Source organism: Prionailurus viverrinus, chromosome D1 (assembly GCF_022837055.1).
Source record: "Prionailurus viverrinus isolate Anna chromosome D1, UM_Priviv_1.0, whole genome shotgun sequence".
NCBI lineage: Eukaryota > Metazoa > Chordata > Mammalia > Carnivora > Felidae > Prionailurus > Prionailurus viverrinus.
Window position 1 is genome coordinate 2,059,519 of NC_062570.1, and position 11,967 is coordinate 2,071,485.

Sequence of the window (11,967 nt, forward strand, 5' to 3'; positions counted from 1 at the left end):
GGCTCCAGATGTCTTGTCAAGGTGACGCAGGTACCCACTTCAGCTCCGCCTGACTCAGCAGGCAACCCTTGTGTGAGACACCCTGGGGTCTTCCAGCCCCTCCCTGCTTCAGCAGCACCTGCCCTGCCAGGAGCCCCCAGCCAGGTTACCTTCAGCTCCTGCCATCCCATCAGGGGGATACTGGTGAGAGATGCCCCAGGACCCCAGGCTACAGTCCACCTCCACATAGTCCACCAGAGCCATGCAGTCTACTGGGTACATGCAGTCTACCCACGGACCATGCCCACAGGGGCCTTTCTTTGAAGACTTCTAAAAGCTTTCCATGTAACCCATAGGAAGTCAGACAAAATGAGGCGACAGAGGAATACATTTCAAATGAAAGAAGACATATCTGCAAGAAGAACTAAACAAATAATCACAAAGCTGGTGTGAAGGTTCAAAGAGCTAGTAAACTCAATCACATATAGAAAATTAGTTAAGGGACTCACAAAATAGATGAAACAGCGCGTGTCCTTTGGGAGTGCGCGTGAACTGGAGCGACCATCAAGCTGATACAGAATGCTCTCTGCATGTGTTGTTTCAACCCAGAATGTGGATCGTGTGACTCATCAATGAGACCCGGAAGATGAACGCGATGCCATCGCAGCCCCCCTCTCAGCTTCAGTGCCTGTCCCTGCACAGAATCCAGGTCCGGCCACGGTGCCACATTCAGGTACCTTTTTTGTCTGGGCCCGTGGGGGTCCCCCTCTCAGCCTTGGCTCTCTGGTGACTTTCCCCCATGCCGGGCAGGAGGGCACGTTTGCCACAGGTGGACTTCTGGAGATGGTAGGCCTCAGGGCCACAGCAGCCCCACAGTGTGAGGGGCTCACCATGATGCTTTCCAAGTGATGACGTCCCTTCATCATCTCGTTTCCATGGCCGAGACCAGAGAGCCCAGATGGCAGTATGTTTAGGGAGTTCTCCATCTCACAGTCACCAGAGACCAAAATCTATAGTAAAAAGACGAAACACACACCAAGGAAGAACTCCAGCCTAACACTAAAGAATGCCTTCAGTCCCGCAAGAGGACAGCCCTGGGGGCAACAGAGAATGACAAAAACAACCAGCACACAATTAACAAAATGGCAGTAATCTGGGCCCCTGGGTGGCTGATTTGATTGAACGTCCAGTTCCTGATCGCATTTCAGGTCATGATCTCACATCACAGTTCATGCGTTCAAACCCTACATCGGGCTCAGTGCCAACAACCTGGCCCCTGCTCGGGATTCTCCCCCGAGCCCACCCCTGCCTTCACCTCTGCCCCTCCCCTGCTCTCTCGCTCTCTCACTTACTACCCTTGCCCTGCTCATGCTGCTCTCTAAATAAGTCAACCAATTTAAAAATAAAAGCACATTTGTAAATGATTGTTACAGCTGGATCATGGGGTTTATGATGCTAGTGTTAAAACATTTCCTAATATATTAAATCTTATTATTTGGGAGAGTTTTCTTTGCTTCTCTACTGCTCTGCTTCAAAACAGTATATTGCCATATTTTAAAACAAAGTCATTCTTTTTTGCAGGGTGCATACGGTCCCTATTCCCCTGATGAGTGCATATCTTTGCCTGTTTACACGAGTGCTGAGAGGGATCGTGTGGTGACCAACATTGACGTTCCGTGTGGGGGCAGCCCGGACCGGTGGATTCAGTGTGGAGCTGCTTTGTTTCTAAAAAATCAGTAGAGTCTAACGACAGTAAAAGCTGTATTAGCAAAAAAAGAAACATTTGCTACTTTAAACTTTGAATAAATATGTGGCCAGTCTGCATTTAAAATGTTCAAAAAATTATCACATAGCTAAGTACCTTATGTTACTGATCTCCTTGGGTTGTGTAGTGGGTCATGACAGACCACGCAACTTTCAAGCGATAGTTTAATGGAGTTAATGTTAAATGGAGTATTCCCTTCATAACATTAAATATTTTTGTGAAGCAGTTCAGGTTTCCAGGGGCTCAAAAATTTATGTACGTAAGAGGTTGAAAATGGTGTACTTAAGGAATCAGTAATTAATTCTTTGGCTGTTTTTTGTATCCTAATTTGTGTTAATAAAATAGAAGACCAGCTTTTCATTTACACACTTAAAAATATATTCTATTTTAGTTAAAATACACAGCATCTCGGAGTAATCCAGAAGAAATGGGGCACGACGGCACAGAGGGCAGGAGGAAAATTTTATAAATGGACTAAACAATGAGAAGTTACAATTTCTCACGTATGTGGCCGTTTGCCAGCTGTTTCTATGAAATAGGAAAATTCTACAATGTCTGGAAGCTTAAATAAATATATTTTATGGTGTAATCTTTGAGTTTCTGAGTGATTTGAATTGAATTCAGAAATGTTAACTACTTTTAATTCTATCACCATGTGTATGGTCAGATCAGGAGAACAGCCCCAGGATGTCAACAGTGAGCTCACTCTAAAGGACGAAGGGAGACGAGGACTGTGAAGGTGGAAGCGCCATGGCTCTGGCTGGGCTGCAGGGAGCCCCCGGGCAGAGCCAAGCCCACGTGGCGGCAGGGCCTCCCAGAGCCTGGCTCCCACCTACTGGAGGAGGTCTGCCCGCCTGGTGGGGCGGTGTCATCCAGGGGTTTCCGGTTTCCTGCGACTGCTGCAGCAGGGACCCTTTGGGCAAGCCCCCCTGGCGCCCCTAGAAGCACCCTCTCTAACAGAGAAGCAGGACGAGCCTTCCCACTCCTCCATGGTATTGGAGATCCCAGCCAGCACAACACAGAGGTGAAGGGGCAAAGGCACCCGGAGGAAAGTGGGTTTGGCAAGAAGACGGTGGGCCGCAAGCACCTCCTGCCACCAGCCCTGCAAACACATGCACACAGAAATCAGTTTCAGGAGCAGAAACTGAACCTGCCTTAACGTGTTTCCAACCAAATGTTGTTCAGAGGTTTGATTTTTCTGAGGCTTTCTGCTGTCCTTCCAGAAACAGGTGTGGGGATGGAAGTGAGAAAATGCAACAGACAGACCCCTGCAGTCACCCCCAATGGCTTCTCCCATTTGACCCGCATGAGCCTTTTTCACTGTGGTCGGCATGACGTGTGGGCTCTGTGTTTCCCATCCTCCTCCTCGGGACAGTGTGCCCACAGATGAGTCCTGGGAGGAAGGCTGCGCGAGGCCCTGGGGACACGGCCCTAGGGACGCAGAGCCACACTCCGAAGCACCTGAAACCCAGAAGATCAGCCCTTGGGCTCCTCGTCATGTCGGCATCAGGGAGCAGGAAGTGCACGGCCCATGCCCTGGTTTCTGCCACTTGCTTACGTCCGAACTCAACACACATTTATTCAGTCAATGGTTAAAGCTGCTTCCGGACACCTTAACCGTCAGATCTGTCCCCGGATTGTTTTAGATCGTGCCCCCAAATCAAAACCATCCTCAGAGACTGTTGTCCATCGCTAGAGACAGCTGAACACTCTCCAGAATTCCCAAGGACATCACAGAGATTCCTTCCAAAACATCTGAGTCACTTAGGGCAGCATCATTGTCCCTGTGTGATCGCTGTGAAAACACAACCACTTTCCCTGTAGCCCTTGAATAAAAAAACTTTGGAAATTAAAAGGATGTTGGAGATGGTCTGGTTGAATTTTTATCTTATTCTTACTTTATCGTCATACCTTCCTAAATGCTTCACCGACCCTTGCACAGTAGGAGGGAAATTAATTCTCAAAGTTTCATGAAAGAGATGAATTTTGTGCTGGACAATCACGAATCTACATTATAAGGAGCAGAGCATATTCCTGCGAGGGTCCAGAAGCTCCAGCCAGTTCCCTGCCTTAGTGTATCTGGAGCCTTTCCAGATGGCAAGACTGAAAACTTCCCAGTGGATAAATGAACATACTCAAATACTTAAGTGGTTGCTGGAAAGACAAGAAAAACCCAAGCAGAGGGGGTTGGGGAGGAGAGCCTGTGGGGAGGAGAGTCAAGGCCTCATAGCTATTCCCTACATGGAGACACGCTGGTCAATGTTTGGTGTTTACAAAATGGAAGAATGAGTATCAACCAGAGTATTATGCTGCAACCATTACCCATTCTGATTATTCTGTGTCTGATTTGTCTTCTCCTCTTTTCCAGTTCCTGAGAACTACCGCTAAAGGGATCGAGTCAATAGAAGAAGGTCCAAAGGTAAAAGCAGAGATAAAGAATTTGCTAGGATTCAGCACCGTGGGTGGATGATCTTACCTTTCTCCTCATTTTTAGAGGTGACTTAGGTACTGGTTAGCACGGTGGGGTAGAGAAGAAAGTGTTGACAGGAAAGCCAAAAGGTAATGAAGACCCCAACTTAATCAGATATTTAGGCTGTTGTCTGATCCCATTATCTTTCTCTGGCTTATTTAAAAAAGCCAACGACACCAGTGTGAGTTTGGAGGTTGCCTTTATTTCTACTTGAAATAACCCATAGTTATGAAAACGGGGTTTATTTGAACAAGAGGGGACTCTGCTATGGTGGTAACATTCTGGGCAATGCTGCTAACTGGTCTGTACTTTTAGTTCCTATTTATTTTTTTTACAAATAGACTCTTTAATGATTATTTCAGAGAGAGAGACAGAGAGACAGAGAGAGAGAGACAGAGCATGAGCAGGAGAGGGGCAGAGAGGGAGACACAGAATCCGAAGCAGGCTCCAGACTCTGAGTTGTCAGCACAGAGCCTGACATGGGGCTCAGACTCAAGAACCATGAGATCATGACCTGAGCCGAAGCCGGACGCCCAACCAACAGAGCCACCGGGTGTCCCACTGGTCTGTACTCCTAAGGTTGCTTCCCTGCATAGAAGGCATGACTGTCTGTGCGTTAGACACTACTGTGCATCTCCCGGTTTTCACTCTCCCTGTTACCAGAACACCATAGTGTTTACCTGGGCTGGTGGACACTCAGAACAAAGCCATAACCCTTCTCTGCCTTCTACTCGAGTGGAACCTGGAGACTCACTTTTGGCCAAAATGCTGAATGCAGATATGATATGGTAGCTTCCTCACAGGGCATGGCCGATACGCCATTTCCTCTCCTCTGCTGCCCAGAGACACTGTGACCTTGGGCCACGTGTTTGCAGCCACAGAGGATGGAGACACTGTGGAAGAAGCTGGGACTCGGAGGGGCATAGATGCCCTGGAGCATTTAGCTGTGGACTTCGTTTATGCAAGAGAGATTCAGCACCCCTAGAGGAGAATGTTGTGCTCTCATAGTTCAAACAAAACACTAGTTTTTAAAAATTAAAACCATTTAGAGATAAAACATAAACCTAAAAATTACAACGTGTAAAGTTAGCCTTTCACATTCTGAACTAATTCCGTTCCGATTTCCTTTATCCGCAAACTTTCTAGTCTGTTTGTAATGTATGTTATTACGGAAGAATTTACTCAACTTTTTATAACCTCAACTAAGAGTTGGTTGGGATTTGACTGTAATTTGCACTTGATTAGATTATTTTAGAGAAAAGCAAAAATAGCATTGTACCTTGGCAGACATCTACAACCAGCGCTTTATGGGGGTAGGCGGTGTTACACCGTGGTGAGCACGGCACCAGCATAACAAGCTTGTCTGGTTACCAGTTGTGCCTTTGATGAGCGTGTGTCACATGGTGTGTCCACTACACTCAGGACAAGAGTGAGAAGCAGCAGAGGGGGCGGGGAGAACAGGACAGCCTGTTGCTCGGGCTTTTGCTTCCAGGCTCAGACGGACCCCGTGCTTCCGTGCTAGGTGAGAGTCCCGGCCCGGCCCAGACCCGGCCCAGACCGCTGCCTCTCTGGGCGGGATACCTGGGAGTCTGGCTTTCACTGAATGTCTTGGGTTATTTTCACGACCGTCGCTGCTGCGGTAGAGGTATCCCAGACCCCCAGGCAGAGCGTTGTCAGGGAAGATTTCCAGCGGGTAAGATTTCCAGCCCCACAGAAAACCTGAAGAAAATCCAGAGGTCAGGCTGACCACAGGATTCTGCAGTGGGGAATGACTGGAGTCCTTGGCTGGGGGAGGGAGTTTCATACACTGCGTGTAAATGCTAGATTGCTTTCTAGGTCACAATCTCCCTTTTCTTCTGAAGAAAGACACGTGAGGGTGAAAATTGGAGACTTAAAAATCTAAGCTTTTGTGCTTTTTCGAAATTTCATTTATTTAATTCCTCCTGTATTGTGTCCCACTCTCCCCTGGGAAATGTCACGCCCCTTTCTTCCAGCCATTTACTGAAACCTCTTAGGGTAACCTTAAAAAACAACTTTCACAATTCTTTTTCTTCCTCCTTTTAGTTCAAAGATAAGAATTTCTTGAAGGTTATGAATGCCACTAGCTGTTTTGATACTGTTGTGTCCTTATTGTCTTTCTTCTGGGACCAAGGGATCAATTTTAAGTTTCTAAGTTTTCTGAGCATTGTTGTAAGTTTTCTTCAGTTACACTCCTGATAAATTTCTCCCATTTGTCCCGCGTTCTCCTTTAGGAAACCCGATTCATCTTGGGCTGCTCCTTCATGTGCCGTCTTCCATAAGTTTATCACCCTCTCCCGAAGTGTCATTTCTGTTATTTCCTCTGCAGTCTGTATATGTTTACAGAGTCTGTCCTCTGTCCCATTAATCTGGTTTTGAAACTTCAATTCCACGACGCACGGTTCCAATGAGGACTTGTTTATCGGGGAGCCTGGGCTGATCTATTCTCATTTCTGATCTGTGCTTCTGGCTTCTGTCCCCCTGACAACAGATGACAGGGATTTCCATCAGATGAGATGTTTCCTCCTCCTTTCCTGAGGAAAGGCCACCCCACCCCGTACAACTGGGGCAGATGTGGGTTTGGTCGTGTCACGACTATGATGACCCAGGGGGCCTGGCCAGGGCCCCTGATGTGCAGGTGGGAGGGCAGAGCGTGGTGAGGGTGTCCTGGCATCAGCTCGCCGCCCCCCCCACCCCACCCAGGAATGCAGGCTTGGCCGCACCCCTTCGGGAAGCAGCCCCTCTTTCTTATGGTCAGAGGTGCTGTGACCCGCCCAGTGCCAGCAGAGCCTCTGGCCGGCTACATGCAGGGCGGCTTGAAGACCATCCCGGTCATTTCCGTTTGGTAGAAGATGACACACTGGAGCTCAGGCGTCCTTCCAAGGTCCGCGGCAGGTCAGTGACCGGGGATAGTGGCTGAGAGTCCTTCTTTTCCAACTCGCTTTGTCGACCCAGAGGTCAGTCCTGGACTTCCTGGTGGATTTTAGATCACAGCAGCTTTGAGGGCCACTGGTTTTCGCGAGGGTCGTATGTTTGAAGAAATTTGAGGAGCAAAGGGAAAAATACCAGCCATTTTGTCGAGTCCCCTTGAGGTCGGCCCTGAGGATGGAGCTGGGTCGGTCGTGACGGCTCGTGTCTCATCTGTGGCCAGGAGCCACGTGACAGCCGACCACTCACACAGGTGATCCAGCCTTTATCCTTCTTTACGTGCTCCTGTCGAAACCGTGCCATCACTCGTGGGGGATGACTCTGCGCACTCAAGAGGGCACTAAGGGAAACTATCAAAAGACCGATTTGGTGAGGGAAGAACGGGGTTAGATTACTTTTACAACGTCCTTTAATGAATCAGGCTCCGCGTCCCTGCGTCTCTGCAATGGGGCTTTGCCGCAGCTCCCCCCATGGAGCCCCCTGGCCTCGTGACTTGCTTTGATGAAAGAATGCCACAGGTGAGGTCATGCATCTTCTGAAAGGAAGCCTTTGGAGAATGTGCAGCTTTCTTTTCTCCTCCTCCAGGTCTTTGCTGTCTTGTGAGTGGCCTGGCTGCCTGCCTTTCTCATGTAGAACAGGAGAGGTCAGAGACAGAAAGACCCCGTGAAGAGTGAGTGTCAGCTCCTTAGGGGAACTGATGGAATCCAGCCCAGCCCCACTGCCGACACAGTGAAACCTCACCAGTGAACTCAGGTCTGGGCAGCAGGGCGACCCACAGAATTCGGAGACCCCATGATTGTTGTTTGAAGCACGAAGCTCAGGGCTGAGAAACTGATGAAGGATTTAGCCTAGACGGTCCCAGGAAGCAGAGCCTGAGACCAATCTTTGCTTCTACTTTTCAGGGGCGCTGGGACGAGGGCACAGGGGTGAGGGAGGGCAGGAGGCTCCAGCCTCACGACCTCGGCACCAGCTTTAGGCTGCACCTGTTAGCATCATGACACTGGGCATTGCCAGTCACCCTGTGACTCTGGGCAACCCAGGCATTCAGACCGGAGCTCCGAAGTCAGTAGTGGCTTGGGGATGGGTGGTGCCAGAAGAGCAGGAAAATGGACAGTGACCTCTGGCATGAGGCTTGTTTTCCGGTGATAAAAACGCTGTGGTTGGCATTAGTGGTGATGGTTGCACCAGTTTGTGGTTGTAGGAAGACCCATTGAATTGTTTAAGTGGGTGAATCTCGTGGTTTGCAAATTACATAGGACTCAAACAGTTCAAAATGCATCACGGACGTTTCACAGGTCGTTACTGACAAAGTCGTGCGTTGTAGGTGCAAAATAACATTCTGGAGTCTGCATCTGCTGAAATTTATTGTAGCATTCTTAGGTGAATGGAACGCAGGTTTTTTCCAGTGTTTTTCTGCTACTAACAACACTGCTTCAGTAAATATTACTGTGGGTGTATGTTTGTACTTCTCTGTGCTAGATAACACCTAAAATTGTTGGACCAAATTACCGGTACCTATTTAAGAGATGCTGCCGGGTTAATTTATGAAAAGAAAAGAGCAATTCACCCTTACAGCAATAGTAAACGAGACCATTCACTTCTTGCCCGGGATGGAATCAATCTTTTTAACTGTGGCAAATATGGAGGGAACAGCAATGACTCATTGTGCTTTAATTTCCATTAAAAGACAGTGAGATTAAACACATTTTTTTAGACCTGTTTATTAGACCTTTCCATTTTCTATTTGTGTACCTTTCCTCTCTAACATTTTACCAGGTTTCACTAGATTTTCCTTTGCATCTTTTTAATAACTTGAAGAGCCTCCTGATTTTGTGCTGTTAATCCTTTACCTGCCATATTTTTCCAACTCTTTTTTCTCATTCTGTCTTTATCTTTCAGCATAATAAATGCTTATTGTTGGAGATTTAAAATAAACAAATGCAATAACCTAACCAGGTTACCTGTAGACTGTACCCTTGTTGTTATGACAACCTGGGTTGAAATTTCAAATAAAAAGTGAAAATTTCTTCTTTTTCCACTTTATTTCCTACCACACTTTTGAAAATATTAGGTAATAGAAAAACGAATAACACTGTATTTTAACCGGAATTAAGATAAAAACTTTTTAAAAATCAAGGGGAAAAAATCTGGTTTTGATTTTGCTTAGGAGTCTATGCCAGATGTAAAATGTCAATTTTTAGGAGATAAACTATCAATATTTTCTTTTGTAACTTCTGGGTTTTCCATCTATCTTAAAAATTTGGATTAAATATCTAATTATGAAAAATGAAACTAAAACATAGTATAATCTTTCTATTAATATAACCTTGGGGGTTGAGGTAGAGAGAGAAGGTAGTTTCTGTCTATGACACAGAAATTATGTCTAATTCTTAATTTTTCCAGATGGCGCTCTCCTTAAGCCAGTAAGCAATAAATTCAGCTTTGGCATGTTAACAGGTTTTGCTGTGGTTGCTGGAGGAGAAGACACTCAGCATTGCAAAATGCAAGCATCAAGCCCCAGTCTCCACCTTGGTCAGTCTTCTGGCTGCATTTGACTCACTCAGCATTCCCGCCTATGTTATCCTCTTGGCCTCAGAGGTAGCGAGAGACTCCTGGCTTTTGTCCCAACTCCTGGCCCTTCGATTCTCTGTCAATGTACCTTCTCCTCTCAGACTCTCAAAGTACCAAGCTTAGCTCTGCATTGGCCTCTGTAGCTGATGAACATCAAATTTATACCCTTCTTCTCAATTCCAGATGCATATTTAATGTTTACTCCACATCTGCCTCAAACATATAGGAGTCCTCTCCATTCGAAAGTGAGCTGTTGACCTATGGTCAGCTGCCAGGAATGGATGGATCACCTTCTGTTTGATAAGAAATATTCAAGATCAATAAATAACACGAAAGAGACAAAAATTTTTCACAAAGTTCCAAGTGGAATAATATGCATTTGAGACCTTTCCAGTGTGTCTACAAACCATTGTTGGACTTGACTCTGGGGAGTCCACCAAGGAGAGGACATTTGTACCACAGGAGAGAATAAAATGTGCCTTTTTCAGGGAATGATAGCAAGAGCGTTAAATAGATTACTTATATAATAAAATGGGGCTGAGTTAGAATAATTTATCTAACTTTTGGAGTATTGTTAGAAATTTATCACCCAAAATGTACTATAGATCTTCCTTTAAACTCTTCATGTTTAAGGAATTAAGGTATTCTATTCTCATTTCTTAAAGAAGGTCCTACAAATTGTCATATATGTTAGCAATTCCATTTATTTTTATATTTTTTAATGTTTATTTTTGAGAGAGAGCAGCAAAGCAAGAGAGAGAGAGAGAGAGAGAGAGAGAGAGATTGAGAGAGAATCCCAACCAGGCTTCAAGCTGTCAGTGCAGAGCCCGATGTGGGGTCTGAACCCACAAACCAAGAGGTCATGACCTGAGCTGAAATCAAGAGTCAGATGCTTAACCAACTGAGCAAGCCAGGTGACCCAGCAATTCCATCAGGAAAGAATTATTTTGGAGGAAAGAGTAATTGCATAAAGGATCACAGACTTAATAGAAGTGACTGCAGGGTGTCAGTGATGACAGGGTTTTGAAGGGAAAGAGGAAAAGCCAATAAAGTTACTTTGCTTATATTCCAAAATATTTTGAAGTTGATTGCTGAATAGAAGTCAGTGACAACCAAGCAAGCAAACCCTACAAGCCCATTATAAGGTTGAGCATCACTGTAACTGATGAGGAAAGGAGAGCATAGTGCTTAAGCGAGCATGTTTAGACGCACATCAGAGTCTGACAATGCGTTTTTGGTTCAATAGTCCTTAAAACAAATGCCCTGTCTTCACCGTGTTTTCCTTCTTCATTGCAGGATGGCCTTTGGTCCTCTGACAGGTGGTGCTGGTGGTTGGGTGACTGTGCTGCACCCCGTATGGATACCCTTCCTTACCCCAAACTTATGGGGTGTGGGCTTTTATGATCCTCATTTAACAGTTTGGATGTCAAATTATGTGCAGGACACATTCAGGACTACCATAGAATGTTCTTGAGAGAAACAGAAGATCCAAATAAAGGAGCAACTACCATGTTTCTGAATTGGACTCCATATTGTCTTTATGTCCATTCTCCCCAAACTGACCTACAGAAACAATGCAATCCTAAGCAAAATACCAGTAGGCTTTTTTGGTGGGGCGGGGAGGGCAGAAATTTTAACTTATCATAAAACTTGTGTAGAAAATCAGAGGACTTAGAACAGTCCCAACAAATTTTTAAAAATGAACAAAAAAGCCCACCCAATGTTGGAACTCTTATATTACTCAATTTTAAGACATTATGAAACTCTAATAAAAATATTGTAAAATAAAAATATTGTAATGACATAAAATAGGAACAGACTACACCTCCAAAAATAGCCACCTAATTCTACGGTAAATAGATTTTTGACAAAGTCATCAAAGCAACCCAGTGAGGAACAAAAACTACTTTCAGTGAATGATGTGGAGCCAGTGGACAGCCATGCACAAAAAAAAAAAAAAAAAAAAAAAAATGAGCATCGATCCTTGGCTCTCTGGAAGAAGAAATTCCCAAGAAAATGGTCCTAGGTGTAAATGCAAGTGCTAAACCATAAAACCACTTAAAGCATCAGAGAGGTTTGCAGTATTCCTGACTGTGGCAAAGATTTTCTAAAAGAATGCAAAAAGTTTGAACTATAAAAGAAAAAAAATGATTAAAGTGAACTTCATAAAAAATTTAATTTCTTGTTCTTCATAAGACAGTGGTATGAAAATAAATAAATCTTGACCTATGATAAA

General features: G+C 45.4%; 1 protein-coding gene across 10 annotated transcripts in view; it reads left to right on the top strand.

Moving 5' to 3' along the window:
* Positions 1–11,523, top strand: part of DYNC2H1 (dynein cytoplasmic 2 heavy chain 1) — a 355,486-nt gene extending 343,963 nt beyond the window's left edge. For 3 of the 10 annotated variants that reach the window (XM_047878739.1, XM_047878741.1, XM_047878742.1), the window contains exon 89: positions 1,561–2,333. In XM_047878739.1, coding sequence (XP_047734695.1) covers positions 1,561–1,719 — 159 coding nt within the window. In that variant the 3' untranslated portion in view covers positions 1,720–2,333. Of the gene's footprint in view, positions 1–1,560; positions 2,334–4,112; positions 4,164–9,617; positions 9,759–11,027 lie in introns of those variants that run through there. The other 7 variants (XM_047878736.1, XM_047878735.1, XM_047878737.1 and 4 more) reach the window with 6 other exon arrangements.
* The last annotated feature ends 444 nt before the right edge of the window (positions 11,524–11,967 follow it).